Source organism: Simochromis diagramma, unplaced genomic scaffold (genome assembly GCF_900408965.1).
Source record: "Simochromis diagramma unplaced genomic scaffold, fSimDia1.1 OVJJ01000516.1, whole genome shotgun sequence".
NCBI classification, from domain to species: domain Eukaryota; kingdom Metazoa; phylum Chordata; class Actinopteri; order Cichliformes; family Cichlidae; genus Simochromis; species Simochromis diagramma.
Genome location: NW_024386938.1, coordinates 1,513,772 through 1,536,090, shown reverse-complemented (window position 1 = coordinate 1,536,090; position 22,319 = coordinate 1,513,772). Strand labels below are relative to the sequence as shown.

General features: G+C 39.9%; 2 protein-coding genes across 2 annotated transcripts; both read right to left on the bottom strand.

Annotated features, from left to right (window-relative positions):
• Positions 1–2,052: 2,052 nt before the first annotated feature.
• On the bottom strand, positions 2,053–13,026 carry syt5a (synaptotagmin Va). Its single transcript, XM_040037326.1, has 9 exons — positions 12,916–13,026; positions 8,053–8,207; positions 7,191–7,372; positions 5,650–5,736; positions 5,405–5,572; positions 5,156–5,323; positions 4,935–5,052; positions 4,712–4,845; positions 2,053–3,488 (listed from the first exon to the last, which is right to left on the bottom strand). The coding sequence occupies exons 2-9, from the start codon at positions 8,198–8,200 to the stop codon at positions 3,279–3,281; spliced, it is 1,215 nt and encodes a 404-aa protein (XP_039893260.1). The 5' UTR covers positions 8,201–8,207; positions 12,916–13,026; the 3' UTR covers positions 2,053–3,278.
• A 199-nt stretch (positions 13,027–13,225) lies between these two features.
• Positions 13,226–17,565, bottom strand: LOC120736938. Its single transcript, XM_040037324.1, has 10 exons — positions 17,171–17,565; positions 16,785–17,076; positions 16,546–16,682; positions 16,100–16,394; positions 15,839–15,987; positions 15,452–15,752; positions 15,177–15,322; positions 14,715–14,961; positions 14,035–14,213; positions 13,226–13,929 (listed from the first exon to the last, which is right to left on the bottom strand). The coding sequence occupies exons 1-10, from the start codon at positions 17,214–17,216 to the stop codon at positions 13,865–13,867; spliced, it is 1,857 nt and encodes a 618-aa protein (XP_039893258.1). The 5' UTR covers positions 17,217–17,565; the 3' UTR covers positions 13,226–13,864.
• Positions 17,566–22,319: the final 4,754 nt, after the last annotated feature.

Genomic DNA, 22,319 nt, shown 5'->3' with positions numbered 1-22,319 from the left:
CAGACCTCTCTGCATTCAATCATATCTGTTATTAACCTCTGTCTCTCTTCCACAGCATGTCTTTATCCTGTTTTTCTTCTCTCACCCCAATCGGTCGCAGCAGATGGCCCCGCCCCTCCCTGAGCCTGGTTCTGCTGGAGGTTTCTTCCTGTTAAAAGGGAGTTTTTCCTTCCCACTGTTGCCAAAGTGCTGCTCATAGGGGGTCATATGATTGTTGGGTTTTTCTCTGTATCTATTATTGTACAATCTGCTGTACAATATGAAGCACCTTGAGGCAACTGTTGTTGTGATTTGGCGCTGTATAGATAAAACTGAATTGAATTGAATTGAATTGAAAAACCAATTCAATTAATTTCACACCCGAGCCTCAACTCTCGCTGCCCGGTACCAAACGACCGGTCCGGGTTGGGGACCACTGCTGTGACGCATGCAGTACTCTTACCTCTAATTCTGCGAGAGTAAATCCAAACTTCATTTTTTTGTAAACCTAACCATATAGATTTGGTCCCTAAACCCACTGAATAGTAAACCTAACACATGAAAACCAAACCAAGCAGTATGTGCAGCAGGATACGACCCCACCTGCTCTATTAACATTAGAATGTAACAGTTTTTACACACATCAGATCCAACTTTGTAATAAGCATCCACATTTAAAAACTGATCCTAAATATTGTAACTTTTCTCATTATCATTTCACTGTCTGTTAAGGGTAAAAGAAAAAGAATTAAAGTTTAATGAATAATTTTTCAAATTCAAACAAACACAAATTTTCTTTTGGATCCTTCCTCAAAACCTCAAAATGTTTTTTGTTGCTGCTCATCTGGCCGAAGGACCTGCAAGTTTATGGCATGTCGAGACATCCATCTGTCTGTCTGCAGTTAACTAGAATTGGTAAATGTCCAACAGTGTTGGTCTGAATTTAATTAAACTTACACATTCAGTTAATGGGCCTGCATCAGTACCAGCACATCCACTGATTTTCAAAATGAGTTAACACACTGATTATGGGCGATGTAAAAAATAAAAAAAATTTTTAAAAAAAGACTGTAAGAAATGGTTTACAATAAAATGTGTCAGGTTAATACTCCTTGGTGTGAAGGGTTGTCTTGTATGGGCGATGGAGGGTGCTTTGGGTAATTCTTCATTTTCCTTTCCGGTGACACCCTGTGCCTCTCTCTAACGCCTCCCTCACATGTTTGGCTCATTGTGTTGAGGCAAGGACTAAAAAGGACAGTGTTAATCAAGTCTTTCACTCGCCTCATTGAACCAACACACACACACTGTCATGATTCGTTGTGTGGCAGGCAGGAGAAGGACCCAAGATGCAGACTCACAGACACGGGGATAAACTTAAAGATCACAGTTTTAATGCGGGCTTAAAGGTGAAACACAAAACAGTACTGAACTAAACTGGAAAAACTAAACATGAGCTGTACCAGGAACCACGGGGAGAGTAACACACAACATGAGGGAGAACGCGACGCCGAACAGAGGGAGACGCAGACAGAAATACACAGAGGGTTAACGAGGAAAGTGGGAACACACGGGGAACACAGCTGACACAGATAACCATAACGAGACAGGGCGGGGTGAACATAACACTGACGGGAGACGGGCAGAGTCAAACAGGAAGTACACAGAGGTTCAGACAGGAGGAGAGAGCACGGGGAGAACACAGACATAACAGGCTGGGGAAAACATGGAATAAAACACGAAAGGGGACAAGGGCTCATGAATACATAGAGGGGCACACAGGGGGTGAGAGTCACAAAGGGAAGGCACACAGGGAACAACATAACAGGGCAACTCAGGAAACAGAACCTAAACAGGGAACTGAATACAAAAATACAAGAGAACTAAGAATACTGGGCCAACACGGCCCAGGACCATGACACACACACACACACACCATACAGACTGGGCAGAGAAATAGACTCCACTTTCAGTGCTGGTAATTTTAAGTTCAGTAAAACCTCTAATGTGCAGTATTATATGTTACATTTTCCAATCTGACACATAATAAATAAATACATTTGTCATTGTTTGGAAACATTTATTCAGCTATTTATTTACAGTCACATTATATGCAATGAAAATGAAAACATCTTTCTTTATACAGTTCTTTATACAGTTTATACACACAAACAGAGAAGGAACCACAAAGAGAAAGATAAATAAGAAGTAAAACATGGAACACTAGATACAACAAATTTCATCACTTTCACAGAAAAGTTTTAGGTTGTGTTGAAAACAGGAGCCATGAAGATAAATTCATGGGACAAAATAAGGAATAGAAATTTGAGAAGAAGATTCACACATGAGCTCAGAGCTCCTCTGGTTTTTCCGTTTTGCTCCTCTGGGACGATACAACAACGAGAACTGACAGCCACAGGCTCGGTAGGCTAGTTTTTGCTATTTGGTCTATTTGTACTGTAAGAAACTAACAAAACCACATTTTTAACATTTTTAACTACTAAATGTTAACAGCAATATTTCACATTTCTCCTAAATTCTATAACGTTCAGCGCTTTAACCTCAGTCATTAGACCCAATGTTGTTGTATAAAACTTCATTAAACAGAACTTTGAGGCAGGAAATCTGCTAACAGATTAGCATCCTTGCACTTAAACCTGCTAGTGGCCATGCTAATGTAATATAAGACTGGGCTGTTGCTGGTCATAAAAAAAAATCAATCGAAAAGCAGGAGAAGCAGGGTTTCTAGGAAATGTAATAGTATTTTGGAGAACTCTATTAACCAGGCAGAGTACCAGAATAGCAACGTTAACTGCTGCATAATTATACTAATACTAAAGAAGACAATCAGAATTAACCTGAAGACAGGTTTTGACTACATAAGTCAGTATAAAGCTTAATGATAAAACGGTCAATAAATAACAAAGAGTAGAAGAGTTTTGCCTTGAAGCTCAGTTAAAATCTTAGATGATGCAGTTTTGTTAGTCCTCCAGCTTTATGGAAGCAAAAAGTTCAACTGTGTTGTGGCTCTTTAATTTATACTTTGTGAGCCATTCAGAGGAAGTGTGCAGTTAATATGTTAATATGTTTGTAAGCATCTCTATAGGATGCACTCAGTATAACACGCAGTCATACAACGACATCCCGAAGTTATGTTACAAAAGGAATTACGTTTAAAACTGAAATATGGTTAAAAATGCATTAAGTTATAAAACTCTACAGGCTTTTGGTTTATTATTGAAACAAACACCCTGCTATGCACACGATGCTGTACACATGTGTAAGTTACTATGTGAGCGTCTTTAGCGGATGGGGGCCTTCAGAGCAGCATCCACCTCCTCCTCGGGCAGCAGCGTATGCCACTGGGCCACAGGACGCCTAGGATTGGCCAGCATGTCTGACCAGTGGCGCAGCCCGACGCCTGAGGCGCCGTAGCCAATCCAGCACTTGCCGATGGGATCGTTGCTGCCCAGCTTGTCATAGTCGTATACGGTGATCAGCACCTGAAGTTTCTGTGTGAGGAGACAGATGAGGGTCAGGTGTGCACCTTTATTCCAAGTTGAGTGATGTTATTGTAAAGCTTTTGAGTAAACTCAGGTTATGATGGTTGGTCAGGTTTAGCTACTGGGTAATGCAGACCTATGAAAAAGAAAGTTTTAACAGGACTCACTAGGTACGATCCATGATTCAGTGGCTTGTAGACTCACCTTTAGCAATAATTACTCAATTTTAACCCACTCTTCAACAATCTTGCTTCAAGTCACTGAAGCTTGAGGGCTTTTGTTTGTGTACACCTCTCTTAAAGTCCTGCCACAGCATTTCGATCAGGTTGATACTGACTGGTCATTGCAACACCTTCATTCTTTTTTTTTTAAGCCATCCTGTTGTAGATTTGGATCATTGTCTTGTCGCGTCCCTCTGGAATACTTTGGTAGTACTTTCACATTTATAATTTAACCTCTTAACACCTAGTGTAAGCATCATCATCATCAGTGAGACGTCCTGCCCCCCCCCAAAAAACACTTTTTAAGCAACAAATTGCAAAAATGCTCCATGTTGCAATTATGATACAAATTAAAACTATATGAAATAATATTTGTAAATTAACTTTTTTTTCTTTTTAATTCGGTTTGATAAACACTATTTTTTTTATATTTAAATTATTACATGGTTCCAGCGTTAAAGGGTTGATACATGTAGTGGCTGGTCTTCTGAGAAGGCTAAATCAAACTAATTCATTTGAAATTTAAACCTATATTATTTCAGTGTTTTCTCTGCTCAGTCTGCTGTAAAACTATATAACATACCGGGCATATGTGAACTTTGCAAATTATACAACATATTAAAACTGTGGCATGAGTATCATTAGAGGAAGTTGGGGCAAGACTAAAGGAAAATCTCTGCAAGAAGCACAAGATGAAATCACAAAATCTATACGAGCTAGGTAAAAATGTTGCCTTTATTCTTTTGAGTTTCAAGAGCCAATCGAGAGGCAAACATGGGGGCACGTTTTCCAGATGTTTGTGTTTCTTCTCATTCAAACACAGTGCTGGAATTTTCAGCCTAAAACTGGCACAGCAGTATCTCTAACAGCCTCTGTTTCAGGCCTCCTAAAATAAAATAGTGCACAAGCTGAATGCAACCACAGGAAAAAACGTTACACAATTTAAGCCCTGTCCATTGATGCAACTCTCTGGTCTAAATATGACGGGGTCAAACTGTGATGCATACAAACCTGGATCTGGGAGAACGGGATCTCGAAGCTGAAGCTCTCATTGAAGTAAGGATTCAGTGTGTTTTGCTTGACTGACGTCTTCTTCTTTTTGATTCGTTTGCCGTTGTGTTGAAGAACTACCTTAACGAAGGGATCTGAGAGAGAGACATGGCATCAGGATAACGAGTTAGCAGAGCTCTCCAGAGTCTTTAGAACAAGCACAAGTACGAGTATGTGTGTTCACCTGACAGTCCTCCAACATCCATCTTCTTTAGATTCTTGGCTTCCATAATGTTAACCGTTAACTTTCCGGCAGTGGGGACATAACGAAGGGAAATACAGATATCACCGAGTTTCTCTTGCTGTCAGGAACAAAAAATAAACACAGGGATTTGGTTATCTTGCCCAAAACCGGTATGTACCATTAGATTTACATGTTTCCAGGAGATAGAAAAACACCTTTACCTCCTCTTTTTCTCCTCCAACCAGATCCCGCCATTCATGTATTGGCTGGCCGAGGTCTATAGAGTTCATGGGGATCTTGATTTCACCGATGACATCATGTTTACCAAAACGGTCAAAGTCAAAAACTTGCAGCACCAAAGTCTGACCGCCCAGTTCACTGTAGGGTATCTGAAGAAGAAAATTATTAACAATGTTGAGTGATGAGGTGGTGCTCAGCGATTTAAAAATGCATCATAGTGTGATTCAAACCTTAAAGGTGAAGGTCTCATTAAACACAGGGCAGAGGTTCTTGCGCTGGACTTTGGTTTCAAATTTCTTTTTCTTGTCTGGCAACATGTAGACTTTGACGTAGGGGTCTGAGGTGCCGCCCATGTCCATGGCTGGGAGATCCTGAGCCTGGAGGATGCCAACTATCAGCTGCAAGAGGAGGGAGGAAACAGATGTTAGATGAAGGTCATAAAATCCTTCTTTTATTGGGTTAAACGTGTGTGTACCTGATTATCAGTGAAGTTATAATCCAGTGTGTACTCAAGTTTGCCAAAGAACTCTTTCTCCTCCTCCTCCTTCCCTTCCTCTCCTTCCTGGAAGACACACAAATTGGATAGAAGTTAACACACCATGCCTTAGGTTCACAAAAAAGTACCATGATTCTGCAAAATGTCTAAAATATGGAAAAGAAAATGAACAAGGAAGGCTTAAATGTAAATATTTAAATATAATACTCTGGTTTGGAGTCTGTGTGAAAATATAACCCTTTGATTAAATAATCTATATTCTCCAGTGCCCAAAAGCAAAGTATTGGCAGTTCTGACTCCTTTTGTGTTTACCCTAGTGCACTGTGGCTGTTGTGTGCAGTTTAAGCAGTGATTTCGGCCATCACTAGTCTCAACCTGGATAAAGGCCAAACAGCTGTGAACAGTTAATCAGTGATTACAATCAGATAGAAAACCCAGAGCTGCAGCTAACTCCATCTGTTGACACGCAGAGGGTGGAGGATGTATGCAGCCATGGATCTTTCTTGATTCACATCCCAATAATAATAATTATACCTAATAACACCCTCATTTCCTAATTTTAAATTTGATACTGCAGCCAGCAGCTGATAGCTTAGCCACAAAATTGTAAAAAAAAAAAAAAAAGAAGAAAATCTACATTCTGCTACCATTTAGGATAAATTAGGCTAGCCTTGGGCCTTAGGCTTCCCTTTCTTTCTGTTCCTAATAGCTGCTTAGCATAAAAAGCTGTGCAAATGTGTGATAATATGTGGGAGTTAGGGTGAATGTTACATAGCCTGTAGAGATCTGTGTCCCTCCATTGATACGCTTCCTCAGACAATCACTGACCCACCACCAAATTCGTCATGCTGAATAATGTTACAGGCATCACAATGCTCTCCACAGCTTCTGCAGACCATCTGTGGGGCATAGACGTCAGTGGTGGACCTGCCAGTTCTGGTCTTCTATTGCAAATAGAAATCAGGTTCACAGTGCCAGACAATAAGCAGAGGGCCCACTAGAGGCCCTGAGGCTACCCTCATGAAATCTGTTTTTGAGTGTTTGGTCACACACATTCACACCAGCTTCCAGCTGGATGTCATGTCGTAGCTCAGGAAGTCTTCATCCCGTTCTTCTCGCACAAAGAAGCAGATTCTGGTCCTGCTGAATAAAAGATCCTCCAGAGTCTGATCCAGCTCTCCTAGAATATCTGTTTGTGTCCTGGAATCTCCTCCATGCTCTTGAGAGACAGCAAACTCGCTGACAGTGGAATATATTAATGTGGCATCCTGGAGGGGTTATATATTATATGTAGCCTCATGCTACCAGCGGTAACACTGACTGTAGCCAAATGCAAAACTAATAACAGATAAGGGGTAAAAATCCTCCACGTGTAAAAACATTCCTGTTTTGGGGGTTGTCTCAATGTTGCCCCTCTACTGCACAACCCACAGTAAGGGAATTTTAGACCAAACTAAGCAGAGTTACCAAGTAGTGCAGGTTTTCTTCTTTTTGAAGAAAAGAAATTCATCTTTTCTCACCTTTTTCTCCTCTCCCTCCTCTCCCTCCTTGTCCTTCTTCCTGCGTCCTCGTCCTCCCTTCCTCTCGCGGGCCTTCTTGGGCTTTTTGCCCTTGTTGAAGCACTTCTTGTAGATGCAGAATCCCAGGCAGCCGACAAGAGCAAGGACCACAACCACAATGGCACCCACAGCCCACATGGGCACTGGAGAAAGGAGTGAGAGGAAGGGGAAATGTAGATTAGTGCTGCATAAAAAGAAAAGAGTGATCACACTGCACAGGTCAGAAAGTCGAACGCTTTTAAAGTGTTAATGTTAATGTTTCATCCAACATAATCAGCTCACAATATCATGGCTTCTTGGGCTTCCAACAGGTTTAGTGGCCCTCAGCCCTCTGACTGGTTTAAATCAAATTATTAGCACTCTTACTGTGAGCATTTATCTCAAAGCACTGCTGTTTCTAAGAAACGGTAGATGAGTAAATAAACTTAAAGACTGACTCTATAAAATACTTGTTTTTAGGGTCAACATTTTATCAGTTGCCTTTTTTCATGTGTCTGCTGTTCTGCCCAGGATGAGTTGGAATAACCTTAAGAACGTGACTCTGTGCGACAAACACAGCAGCATGTGAGATGAACTTACTCTTGAGTTTGTGATCTTGGAGAGCAGGACAGAAAGGTCACACGGAGAAGAAACGAGAGAAGACAGAATGGGAAAAATGAATGACAGGATGATGAGATGAAAGAGACTGAGATAGATACCCTGATCTGCTTTCTGATGCACAGTTTTCATCTAACATTTTCCTTAAGTTTACAATATGAAAGTTTGTGATTTTTTTCTTTTCAGCTTAAACTGTAACGTTATGTTTAGATAGTCGTGTGCTCACTTGGCAGATGTGTGAGCTCATTAAAGAACTTGTTCTTCATGCTGTTAAACTGGTGGTGGGAGACGGGTGGTGGAGGGGGTGGCCGCTCCTTCTCCTCCTCCTCAGCTGCCCGGCGGAGCCGCACTCCAGCCATGTTGACCAGTCGCATTGTTGCTCTGTAAAAAAAAAAAAGGAAAGCAGACAAACAATAAATAACATGATCCAAGCTGATCGTAAAGAAGACTTGACGGAGACAGCAGCGTGACGATAGGATTGCAAATCGGCAGATTTAGGAGACAGAAAACCAGAAGAGATGCATGTTCAGTCACAGTCAGTCCTTCTCTTTGTGTGTTGATACACCACTACTGCTTGTCATTAAAGGGCATTTGTCTATGTATGCTTTCATTTTTCTCCTTCCCCTCATGCCCCTCCCTGAATCTGGTTCTGCGGGAGTTTTTCCTTTCCACTGTCATCAAGCGCTTGCTCTCTGGTTGTCGTTTTCCTTTTTACATTGTAAAGCCTTATAATGTGCTTTCAGCTGGCATTTGCTGTGGATCAGCATTCACATATAAAAATATAAAAGCATATGAAAATTAAATTGATATGAAATGAATCAAATAAATTAAATTCATTGTTAAAAGTTAAATTAGAGTTTCCCTGCAACAGATTGGTGGCCTGTGCAGGGTGCACCCTGCCTCTCGCCGGGTGCACAGCAGTTCATTTATATTTATATGGTTGATAAAATGGTTGTGATCAGGCAGCCACACATGTCCAGCAATGGTGGGCAGCTTTTGGGAACAGTATTACAAATTGATTGTGGGGAGGTTAAAACCTCCACTAATTTTAGTCTTTAGATTAATTGGATTTTTTAATTTTACCTACACGATGCAACAGAATTACTACAAAGTGCAGTAAAGTAATAGCTCTTCTCACTGTTTCACTCTGATTTAAATGTGCCCTCATTTCATTCTGTCCTTTTTGACCTTTGACCTGGCTGTAATCCCTTTAATCCTCTCTCCATCGCCTCATTCTCATGCTCAAAGTGTGTGCTTAGTCTAAAGCATTGTGTTTTATCAGGTAAGTGAAATATTCAAACTCATTTGTGTGTAAGTGTCACTGTAACTTCATCCCTTTTACATAGACTGCTGTTGTGTAGTTTAATCTGTTATATTTGATAAGGTATTCACATATTTCATACATTGTGTTCAAACTAGATAACAAGTAAATGTATCTGTACGTTTTCTGAATGTATAATAATATAGCAGGAAACTGAATTACCCAGTAAAATCAGGTGCTTTTAGAGTTCCACATGTACAAGATTAATAGAACAATCAGCATATTCTAGACTACATATGCAACAGTTTAAGGAGACAATTTTTGATTGATATTTAATTTCATTATTTAGAGATTTTTTTTAAGTAGCCCCTTTGTGGCCCCTACAATTTGTAGTGAAACTTAAAAAGGTAAAAGTTGTGCCTTCCTGCTTCACCCAAGACATTTCAAATCATGCAACTTTTCCTTTGAAGGCAAACAGTTGATGTTTCTGGTTTGTTTTGCACTTGTCACAGTTTGCGCATGTTTACATCAAAGTTAAGAGAACTCACTGTGCAAACTGGCAGTGACCACAGCAATTTGTTAGCGACCAAATCAATCAAATGAAGGTTTTTAACCAGGAAACTCCAGAACCAGTTACCTACCAGTTGGAGACTACACTTTTTTCCCTAGCAGCCAGACATTAACAGCTAAGAGGACTAAGTCTGAATGAGTAAGGTCTGATTTATTTTCTCAAAGACATTTTTTCCAGGTTTTCTCAAATCCAAAAATTCACTTAATACAACCTGATGTTAAAGGCATACTTTAATTTGGAGCTTTTGACTAACAAGCTGTTATTTTGTGAACATCTCTGTTTGTCAGTCAGTAACACTTCCCGTTTCTGATTCTTGGTTTACACTAACACACTTCTAGTCCATTTGAAAGTGGCTACATTGTTTCATTTTCTACAATGTAGCAACCTAATACAAATACATATTACTCATCCTACCTATGTAGCTGAGCAGATAAATAAGCTACATCATAGCAGACCACAAGGTTAGTTACTTTTAAACACACACACACACAGGCCCCTCCCACGTCCCTCTGTCGCTGCACAGCACTGTAACAAGATTAATTGCCAAAGGTAATCCAAAAATCTCAGGCTTAACCAAATTAAGGACAGTTTGCCTCCCCGGGGTTCCTCCCCTTTCTCCGCCCACACTGTCACCACTTCTCCTTCACTCCTCCTCCCTCTGTTGTCTCCATCTGTCTGTGATTAGTCCTGATTTAGATACATGTCTCCCTGCTGATATGCACTACTGCACACGGAGAGGCTCATAGGCAACATATTTCAATAATGAGATCTGGTTCAGCTGGCAAGCTTTGTTACAATGACCCTTACAGCCCCCTGATTGTATAAGCAGAGGATTAGAGAGGGAGACCGAAGCATGTTTGTGTGTCTGTGTTTGTGCATGCAGATAGATACATAGAATAATTCACTGTATGTGTATTTTGAATGGATTTGCACACCGCACATTGCTGTTAACACTAAACTGCATCAAAAAGAGGTTAAAACATATTTACACACAAAAATATAAAAAACATGTGAGTCAAAGTAAAATACAATTAAATTATTTCAATTGCAAATAAATTAATGCTTCATTTTATTTTTTTACAGGATGGGATCATCAGCGTATAACATATTAGTTTAAATCAAATAAATGTCTCAGTAGGTATAAGCCTCAGATGGTATAGTGAGGATCCTGGATAATAGCAAGCATCATACTATGTATCATATTACTGTTTATGCCACAGGAAGGTGTGTTAAATAACCACCTGTTTGGAGGGATTTAGAACACCCCAAAACCTTTGGATGATAATTGCACATGTTTTCTGGGTCACAGCAGCTTTAAGCTGGGCTCCACCCAAAGTCAGAATCCTGGTCAGTAATGTGTGTGTCTGTCCAGAATTTAAAGCTTGGAGAAACACAGTCCACCCAAATCACACATCAGAAGACTGAAATTCAGTTGAAAGATTGTTAATGTGAACCAACTCTAGAAAAAAGGATGCCCCACACACAATAGTAGCAACGGTTTCTTTTTCCTGTTTTGTTAAGAAAACTCGTGTTACAAACAAAGAAACCTGAAACCTGACCAGAGTTTGTCAAACATGACAATAGCCAGTAAAGTGTGTTAATATTCTGCATCAGCCTCACATTCTCATGTTCTTTATTTGCAGTGTTGTATAACTGAGTAACAGGACCCTATTGTGACTGACACTGTATAAATGGTATTCATAGTAAGAGTGCTTGTTTTAGCATAGAATAAACTGGAAAGGAGACAATTCCAGCTGACGCAAAATGCAGCAGACATGTGAATCAGCACTTTGTTCTTCACTTGTTCCTATGATTAAAAACTCAAAACTCAAAAATGTTTGCACATTACTGTAAAATCTGCACTTTGTGAAAGTGCTGCCAAGAGGAAGACAGCTTAGAAAGGTGTTCAGCGTATACAGGTTATTAGCTATGATGTAATAATCAGATTTATGTTATGGTTAAAGAGTAAATCATGCATACCATTCAGCACATCAACCTTTCATATAGGATTTGCAGTTTAAGCTGCATTAGTCTTCTTAAAGTTGCTCTGTATCTGCAAGCCCCTTTGCTACCCATCTCCATCTCACCTTGATAATGAGGTAACATTTTGTATCTGGGTTGTTCATATTATCACGTCTTGGATACAAAAAACCCCAAAAGGATAAAAATGCACTTTGTAAAACATCAAAGATGCACTTTTCTGTAGTTTGTCTTCAGAACATCATCGTTTCACCTCATCGATCTGGAAACGCGCTGGATACTCTGGTGATCGGCACTGTTGGAGGAACTACAGATTGTGGATATTCCTGGCCAATACATTGTCTTTCATAAAGGAGCACAAGGTGACTCACAGCTGGGGCTCTACTGCTGTTTTTAACAGCAGCTCTGTGGGTGGCATTTATTGCCTGCTGGCTGGTTCATCATTTTATTTACAAGGAAACATCTCAAAAGCTATTTTTGAAATGTTGCACCTCAGAGTTTACAGAGCTGACGTATACAAGCTTCAGTGAGCCATCAGATCATCCAACATGCTCCACCAAATACTTGGATTGATTAATCAAATAGACTTATTGATGTCTAAACCCCACTTCTTCCTGTTAGTAGATGGAAAATGAACCAACAAAAAAAGCAAGGTTCACCTCTAATACAGCAGCCCATAGCTGCCAACCATGACAAAACAGATCCTTTTTGTGGAATAGATTAGCTTATCAAAACAAAGTTACTGGAAAAAGTCATCTGCACTTACAGTAGCCCTGACAGGAAAGAAGCAAACCTTTAACCTCCATAACAAACAGAGATGTTACAGGCGAATACAGCAGGTGACTTCACGTGATCACAGACACTAGAAATAGAGGTGGATTCCTATAATCCACTTAAACTAATCTTTGCCACCTTAGGAATCCTACACTATGTATCATCAAATGTATTTTCCAAGAGGGAACTTTCTCACTGCTCAAAAACAATCGATACTCAATAACTGAAGGGTGCAAATTAATGTCTACATGGTTATATCTTAAGAAATTTACAGCATGACTGTAATATGCTTATAAATACACAGACGTGTACAAAAGCAGGGAGGTATTAACTGTAAATAAGACCTGGAATAAGACACTAATAGATACAAAGCTTGATACTTTATATCTACGGTATAGACAATATTAATGTCAACAGTTTGATTAAATGTATATTTTATATGCATTATATACCTAAAGTAAAACATGATACAGTGAAAATAAAAGAGGAAAAGCATAACTCACATGATGTAACCTCAGTCCGTCTTGTGTCTTTTTCTGTTATTACTTTCTGCATCCAAATGTTCTCCACCATAAATCCTCCACCACTGATTAAAGAGAAGCTGGTGTGCACGACTCTCTCTCTCTCTCTCTCTCTCACCACCCCCTCTGCACTAATCCTTGCAGTATCCCTCACTGCCAGCTACTAACTAATCACCTAGTTTAGTTCTGTGTTTTTTCAGCGGTGATCTGCATTTCATTGCTAAGATCATTCATATAATACAGAAACACCTTTAAAGCTACTTTTGTAATCAAATTAAAATCAAATGGTTCATAAAGGTTCATTAACACAGTGACACTTTATTTTTTAAACTAGCAGAGAGGAAACATACAAACATACAATCACTATAGTGATGATGCTATGATACATTATATTGCAACAAACAGTCTCAATTGTGGGTAAAACATTTGTATATAGCAATTAGATGTTGGCACTGACAGAGCCCTAGACAATGTCTATGCAAAGTTTCATCATGATTGGTCGACTCATCTAGGAGGAGATGAATGGGGTCAAGCTGGTAATTACATGCAATATGTTTCTGATAATACGGCAACTAACAGTAATAAATTGTAAATCACCGATCTGTCTATATAGAGAGAAAAACCCATTTAACAGAAATTCATAGTTAACTTTTACATTTGCACTCAGTAACCTAGTAACAAAGGAATATAACCTGAAGTTGAGTTGTGCTCACTGATAAAGCCTCATTCAAACTGATGGAATCGTTGTAGCAGTTAGTCTGCATTTATAAATTGGACAGCAATTATTTGAAACCTTCACTAATCTCTCTCAGAGTGACTGCAGTCAGTCCAAGTCCGACTGCAGCTGTTTGCAGAAAGGTTGCCTCCTATAAGGTGAGATGAGCCCCCCTTATACACATTGCAATTTGCATTTGCAATATGTTGTTGGCCTTTACTCTAGGGTTCTGTCTTTCTTGGTGCTGTAGAAATACACTCTTTGCATGTCGTCCCCAGCACCTAATGAACGGAGAGTAGAGTAATTAATCCCCAGAAACACGATACTGTGAGGAATCACAAGTGTACAATAAATCGCAGAATGCATTACAGTGGTATAAGCCCAACCTAATTGGCAAATGAAGTTGAGTTGTTTCCCACAGTGGATGTCCTTCCACTGGAAGTCCTCTGTGCTGCCCATGCCGCCACAGGTGTTCGAATAATAGCGAGGGACCCAATTTTGTGGCCAATGGAAGAAATTCATGGAATGTCCAGACATCCAGAACCAGTCATTTCCTCTTAGTGACCTGTTGGACAGAGTGAACAAAATGCTGCTGTTTATGTTACCCGTGGATGTTTAAAAGCTTTTTCTCTTTTTTCCACAATTATATGATGCAGATTTATCTTTATGATGTTAAATGGGGCCAAAAACCTAAAACTCCCTCCAACCATTCATCCATTTTCTTCCTCCTACCAAGTTAAGGGTTATTATGAACTAACTGCACTCCTGTGACCCTCGGTTAAGTAAGTGGTGCTCTGTTGGTAACTTTGTGTGTTCTCTATCTTCTTTTAAACCTTTCCTAGTCAGTTTGAGTCATTGTGTACATTGTTTGCATTGCTTTGTGGTGATATTTTTATTTGATGTGGTTACTTCTTCTTCTGTCTCTTTGTGGTCATTTCACATTTCTAATCATTGGATAGATTTCTTTTTACATTGTATTGCAACTGGACATGAACAACATCTCATTCATATTAAGTCCTGTTCATTCATTGAGGTGTTAAGAGCATTTACATGATAAGCACAGTACCTGCGCAGTCCCAGCCAGATGTAGTCTGTGAGGGTGAAGGGAAGGCTGCCCAGCAGCTGCTCCAACTCGTCTTGCTCCCGTCGGCTGTGAAGGCTGAGCAGGTCCCAGTGATAATGTCTACAGTACACCAGAGCATCAGACCAGCAAAGCCTCTTTCCCACAACCATCACATTCCTTTCGCCCAGCAGCACGCTCACAGTGGGAGGAGATGGTGGAGGAGTTGGTGGAGGAGTGACAGCTTTGGGGGCTGAAAAGAAAAATCTTGACAGGTTGCGTTTGTTCCAACCATGTTTGGTTGTTTTCATTTTGTTTTAACAGGCTGAATTGTAAGGTTGCTCTCAGCTCCAAATTAAAACATGAATACTGAGAGGTGGAAAGCAATATAGAGACAATATAGAAAGCAACAGCAAGCACATGCAACCACAACATATGGTGCTAGAAACAAACACACCACGGCCATACCAGAGAGAGAAGCAAACACCTCCACTTCACACATCGTCAGTGTTTTCTGAGGTCCTGGTATGAACACAGTGATGTAGCGACCTTCCATTTCATTACACTGGAATGTGTGTGTTGGGGAACTCCCTAATGAATTGATAGTGCCACACCTGATAGATTTACACAAACATCAAACTTATTTTATCTACAAAAGAAAATGTTTTGGCTAAACAATAATGTGCTGTTGTTTAAATGAGAAAAATAAAATCATAAATATTTATGGAGAAATCGTGTCCTACATGGAGTTTTTAATTCCATTTTGATCCAGTGAGTTCCCAATCAAGATCTGCGCCCCAATAAGCCTGTAAGCTGTACTCCCGACTCTGTTGATGATGGTGACAGCAGTGACCTTATGGAGACCCAACAAGTCTATGTGCCACCAGGGAGAGTCCTCTGTTGGTGAAGTGTGGGTACAGCATCCTTGTGGCACTTGTCCATTTCTGCATCCATCGACAGCTTTTGAGGCCCAATGTTCTGTCCCAGACCAAGTCGATGACTGTACTGTTTCTTTGTTTAAGGCCACATTTGGAAGCGGTTCCACTAAGTATCGAAAAGAACAAACAGACATGAGTCATTATCAGGCAGGTGTGTTTCAGTAGATCAGATTCACTCACTAAAAGCTCTACCTCGGGCAGCATACACCTCCACTTCACACAGGGTGAGAGTTTTCTTCTGTCCAGGAAGAAACAGGTTCACAAAGCGACCCTCCATGCTGCCTCCGTCACACTGGTATGTGTAGGTTTTACCCGCTTTTATGTGGGAGATGGAAGCACACCTGACAGACGAATATATGCAGACAATATTCTGTTAATATGGATTTTCCCAAAGTTGGATAGCATGTATCTCTTAATTTCATTTCATAATGAAAATTGAATTCTCATCATTACTTGGGATTATTGTTTCCATTGTTCTCCAGTGAGTTCCCTATTCGGATCTCAGCTCCATCCAGTCTTTCAGCACAGCAATCTCCTCTGTTGGTGACTTTTACAGTAGTGATTGTAAAGCTGTGCTGCAGGTCTACCCGCCACCAGGGGTCGGTCTCATCTTCAGCAGTGTGGCTGCAGAACCCATTGGTATAGAACGAGTTCCGTCTACCGTCGATGGCTTTGGATGCAGCAGCAAAAGAGAGCGTAGATGACTGAGTAGCTTCTCCTTTAAGTGCTAAATTGGGTGATGGGTATCCTTGAAAGAAAACCAGGAAAAGTCGGTTTCTGCAGAAGGTGCACTGTGCAGTTATTTTAAAGGTCACACTTAATTTTCATAACATTTTCTGAGTTTCAGAGTCTATGAAATACCAGACGTCTGTATCAGCATCAGACTGAAATGTGATTACCATAGTACACTTCAACCTCACAGAGACTTAGGATCTTCTTGCTTCCAGGGAGAAACACTGTGACGTATTGTCCTTCAAAAGACCTGCAGGGAAAGTAAAATGTCTGTCCACTGGGAAAGTGAGAGATCACAGCACACCTGTGTATGCAAGAGCCCAAAAAAAACAGAGAAAGAAAGTGAAGGAATAAATCTTATTCACATAATGATTTCATTATTTGGGGCTTTATCAAGTGTTTTCACCTCATGCTTTCATGGTCATTGATCTCTGTTGACTTTCCAATCCAAATTTCAGCACCATCCAGCCCGTTTTCTAGTTCTACTGTACTGGTAATTAGTACAGCGCCGATTGTGTACACTTTCTTCAGGTCTACCCTCCACCAGGGATCAGATTGTGAGGTGGTAAGTGTGCAGGACCCTCTTTGATAGCTCGAGTCTCTGTTGCCATCAACTGCCTTGTCAGCAAAACCCAGGCTGTCATTGTTTGAGGACTGTACAGCATTCTGATTCAGTGCCAGGTTTTGGAGGAGATGACCTTATTAAGAAAAAAAACTGTAGTAATTAGTCAAATTAATAGATTGCTCTGGGAGTCGAGGGTGGTGGGAAGGGGTGTTGGAGTAGGGTTGTACCTGTTGGTGCACCAGATTCCATCAAGAAGAAAATACCTGTTAACATAAAGTATTTAAAGAGCTTTAGTTTTTCTCCCTTTTAAAGACTATATAAACAGCAGAGGTGGGAGGATCAATCCAAATATCTATAGTGTCGATACCAATACTAGTATTGACATCAGATTGATACTAGCACAACAGATTCAGTGTCAATAACAGAGGTTGAACAAAAGTTCTTTAGAGACAGGCACATTCTAGGCCTCCAAAAAATACATGAAAAGTTTAACAATATGTTTTGCTGGTAGATGGTTATTGTGGAAAGTAAAAATCACAGTGATTCAGTGGTCGTTAAAATGTGTTCTGAATTTGCGTCTTAATGATGAATCATGACATACCACTCTCCCCTACATGAGCTGCTTTAATAGGTTAACAGCAGTCTCAAAGACATCACTGCTGAAAAAGATGTCATCAATACTTTAAATAATAAAAGGTAAGCAAAATATAAAATAAGAATAATAATTATAATAATAAAATACTTACATCTTACAATGTGGACTTGGTAATATGCTTAGTGTTTTTGGTCAATAACCAAATTCTGCAAAACACTCAACTCTACAACTTGCATTATTTTGCATTACTTTGCATTATTTATCTCATTTGCTGAGTTTTGTTTGCAATGTGAAAGATGACGACACAACTGTTTATAAAAGTGCCAAAAAAAGAGAAAGAAAATGAAAAAAGTCTTCTTCACATAACAACTGTAGAATGATTATTTCACCCGATGCTGTTTTTTGTTGAAATTGGGATTCAGATTTCAGCATTATCCAGCACATTTTCTAATTCTGCTCTATTTGTTATCATTTCAACATCAAGTCCCTCCACTGTAACTGTCGCGAGCTGATGGCTCGTATGTGTGAGTGTAGAGTGACATGCAACTCTTTAGTGGATATTATGTCTGACACTGAAGCCCTGTGCTGAACAAAGGGAGCGTGTCCAAACGAAGCCAGTGTCGATCGTTCTTCAGAATATCACGTGAACAAACAGGGCTCTGAAATGACATGACTGTTAATGCCTCATTATGTGATTTGAGCCTTTGAAGCATTGCAGGAAAGACACTCGTGTTTGTCTTTCCAGCAAAACCCACATTTTCATTGACTGAAACAGAGGAAACAGAGGAGAAATATACTAGAGCCTAAAAACACTCTTACATCCAAAAGAAACATAATATAAGCCCAAAACAAAAAACAAAACATTTGGTCAAACCCAGGACCATGAGATTAGAACGGGTTCTTGATTTTTCAAAATAGGCACCCAAAGAGGAAAGAATAATATTCCACAACATCTCTAAGTGAGCAAAGCAGGTTATGAGTAAAAGAAGAGTAAATTTTGTGATTGTGCACTTTTTTCCTTCATAATTGTGGTTCATGGTGTGGGTTTTAGATAGATTAAAACAATAAAATATCTGGCATTGATTCTTTATATGGGAAAATACATTTAGTAAAAGGTAATTTGTCTTACCTGTGAAGATCCAAATATAATCCATGCCATTCATGTCTCCTTGAAATGTCACATTGATTATGAAATTGAACAAATGACATTAATTGCTCGTATACACCAGCTGGCAAGTAGATGACTTACTTTCTCCGTAGTTCTCTTCAGAGTACTACAAATAACATACTGGATTTAGTCTGGTAAAGGAGAACATATGGAACTTTAATGAGTGTTCGTCAATGTTTGCATGAAGGAAGACACACCCAAATTTGGGTCATCCAAACAACTTAATTTGCACTTTCTGTGAGTTTCCCGACACTGCCAGCCCCTTAAGTTTCTATGTTTTGCAAATGTTTTGCATTTGAACGGTCTCACATGTCAGAGCACTGACAAAGAGTCAGAGCACTATTGAGCTACTTGACCTAGCTCTCTTAGCTAATTTTAGACTGATGTTTAGTCAGGATTCAGAATTCATCAAAGTACAATACAGGTGGTGGTGTGAGTGGATTCCACTTTGTTAATGTTGACAAGGCCACTCAACCAAATATAATTTTGGCTGTTCATTACACTTTGCCGAAAGCTTCTTGGGCCACAGCTTTGGAAGCTGCCTCATACAGCAGCTTTCGTAATATTTACCATCGAGCCAGGAAATGGCCAGTGCACGTGTTTTAATAGGACTCTCCTCAGTTTGCTGCATGCTCTGTCGTGTTCAGAGAGACTAGAATTCATCTCGGCCCCAGCTATGCTTGTTATAATACCACTCTTATGCAGGCCAGTGTATGTTCTTTTGCGTCGACCCCATTGCAAGAGATGTTCATGTGGGGATTCAGGAGCACCAAATCCCACTGCACGTTATGTTTCAAGGAATTAGGGAATGACTGCTGACCACAGAAAAAAGAATTTTGACCAACATGTTAGAGATGCACCACTGAAAGATGGCTAATTAGTATTTCTGCACAGCATGGCTGGGAGGAGAATGAGAGATCTGGGTATATAGGGTCCAGAAAGCACCTAAAGAGAGTGGGGCAGTATATACACTTGCATCTTCAGATAGCCATAGCAAAGTAAACCATGTTCATTGTAGCTTTCTAAAGGATGTAATATGATAAATCGTTATATAATAATTTTCATATATTATGTTACACATTACGCTGAGAGTGGTTCTGTTGCTGAGTTGGAGTCATCCTGTTATCTGTTACTACCTCAACTGCTTCAATGACGGGAACACAAGTGAGGAGAGATGTTACATCATACGAAACCATCTGCCTCCATAATGACGTCTCTCGCCTTCTCAGAAAAATCCAGAAATGTGGTGTTTAGAGCTGACTACCAACAGGTTGAGGATCAAAGCCAGAAACTTTGAGATGTTATAGATGACCAAGTTGATCAAATAAACAATATGATCTTACAGGTACACACCTTGTACCTGTTCTCAGTATCTTCAGTAAACCATACAGAATTGGTGTAGTTTCCCCTGGTTATAGCCTGTGGTATGAGGTCCGGTTAATAGCATCGTCCTGTTTCAGACAATCTTCCTGTAACTACTTCCTGGGTCTCGTTTCAGGGGCTCATAATTTTCCCATGATAGTCTTTCTGGTTTAGCAAAACTGCGCACCAACCCTTGTCTGCCAGAAGGACGACAATGTTGCTGTCTTTACTAAGCAATGTGAGGGCCGGGGGCTTTGCATTGCTGTGATAGGCCAAAACTTCCACATCTGCTTTCACATCTGCACTGTTTTTTTTTTAAATTGCTGATTTTGTGGCTGTGATCATTTCCACTCGTGAGATTTTTCTCAGTGTTCAGTCATTTTGCGAGAATGTTGTTCACTGCTTGAGTGACTTGTCTGCCAGAAACATACTCATGTATCCACATTGTTGGGAGAAAACTCTGCAAAAAACCCAGGAGAAATAAAGACACAATGAGACAAAGTTACTTTCTTTGCTAAACGTGTACACGGGTGAGCTGCTGCTGAGAACAACTCACACCATGCACAGTGGCTTGGCATTTTTTATAGGCACAGAGCACAGAGACAGTGAGAACAGGATAAGAAAATAATAAACAGATAAAATAAAACAACTCCATGTATGGTTCTAGTCTAGTCAGCAGAGAGCTAAGAAAGATAAAACAATCTGAAACAATATGTCCTTGCTGGGAAAATCTGAAAGACACTTCTAAACTACTTATCTAAACACAGCTTGTACATTTAAAAGAAGGTAAGGTTACATAGAATCATTTTTCCTCTAACACACATCCTCAGTGTGGCATCTTTCTCTCATCTAGCGGCTGAGAATACGCTCTGTGTTTTGCTGATGTCAACAAGTAAGTCAAACTTGCTTTGTTGCCTGGTCTTAGACTGTTCATGCTGTGCTGGATGAGCCTTTTCAATGAATTCAAACACCATTTGAAGGGTATTCTCATCTAGACTCACTGTAAGTCTCAATCGGAGCCGCTTTTGAATTTAACACATCGATGGTAAAATATGTTTGTCTCACCTGTTCATTGAGCAGCTGGCTCTGTGCCTTCTGGAAGATTTTTGTTGTGGTTTCTGTAGTCAGCGCTCTTATGTTAAGTTTGCTCATGCTCACATACTAGCTTTAGGCGGTCCTTCCCAAAGTTGGTTAAAATGTCTTAATGCATGCTCAATGATCCAGGTAAGGAAATCCTAAAAAGTTGATTCTGTTCAAGTGAACATTGCGTTTTCAGTGGAACAAATATTCTGTCATTCATCCAAGTGACTTCTTCAACCTAAGCTTCCTGCAGGTTTCCCCAACCTTATAAACAGTACATCTGCAAAATGACTGAAGCTACACTGATTAACAACGGGCCGTGGTGTCACCCACAAACTAAGCCCAAATCATCACCCGTGCTTGAAAGTTGGTATGAGATGTTTGTCTTGATATGCTGTGTTAGTTTTCTCCAAATATAGCAGTGCATTATGGCCAGACATCTCCACTTTGTTCTCATCTGTCCAAAGGACATTGTTCCAGAAGTCATGTTCCCTTTAGAGGAATGAGGAATTCAATTGAATTCAACGGAGAGTGAAATTAATGTGGCAACAAAACAGACTGAGTGGTATTATTAGCAAGTGCCAGTAGCCCTTGGTTAAATCTAACATCAGTGCCTAACCGGTCCAGCAGCTCATCGACCCGGTACATGGGGTAAGCATCAAACTGTGACACTTCATTCATCTTGCAGTAGTCAACACAGAACCGTTTAGACCCTTCTTCACCACAAGAACTACGGCGCTGCATCAGGCGCTGTGCGACTCTTTGCCATCATTGCTGTTGTTGCATAATGGGGCACAAGATGACCTCTCTTGACAGTTCTAATAAATATGAAAACGTTCTTCTCCACAACAGAAACCTGTATAAGAAACCTTGAAAAAAGGTGGGTAGGGCTAAAAAGAAATATAAAATAATATCTACAGCTCACATCTGACAGTCAAACAATTAGAACTGTTAATGGTAAAACACTCCCCCCTAGTGGTCAAAGTTCCAGCTAAACTTCTGTATAGCACAGGGGTCGGCAACCTGCGGCTCTTTTGTCCTTATACTTCAGTATTTAGCTAAAGTGTATTTTATTTGTCTTTAGTTCTTTTTTAACTTGTACTTCTAGAAGATTATTGTGATATTGAAATATAAAATAAAATTATAATTTATTATATTTTCATCGCTCAAA

Bases quoted from the DNA above. Each gene is read 5' to 3' on its own strand.
- syt5a (XM_040037326.1), bottom strand. From the start codon at position 8,200: ATGCGACTGGTCAACATGGCTGGAGTGCGGCTCCGCCGGGCAGCTGAG. The intron at 7,373-8,052 runs GTGAGCACACGA...TCCTTTCTCCAG, and splicing joins TGAGCTCACACATCTGCCAA to TGCCCATGTGGGCTGTGGGT. The intron at 5,324-5,404 runs GTTTGAATCACA...TTTCTTCTTCAG, and splicing joins ATGAGACCTTCACCTTTAAG to ATACCCTACAGTGAACTGGG.
- LOC120736938 (XM_040037324.1), bottom strand. From the start codon at position 17,216: ATGTTAACAGGTATTTTCTTCTTGATGGAATCTGGTGCACCAACAG. The intron at 16,395-16,545 runs GTAATCACATTT...TTTTCTTTCAAG, and splicing joins TGAGGTTGAAGTGTACTATG to GATACCCATCACCCAATTTA. The intron at 15,988-16,099 runs GTAATGATGAGA...TTCGTCTGTCAG, and splicing joins AATGGAAACAATAATCCCAA to GTGTGCTTCCATCTCCCACA.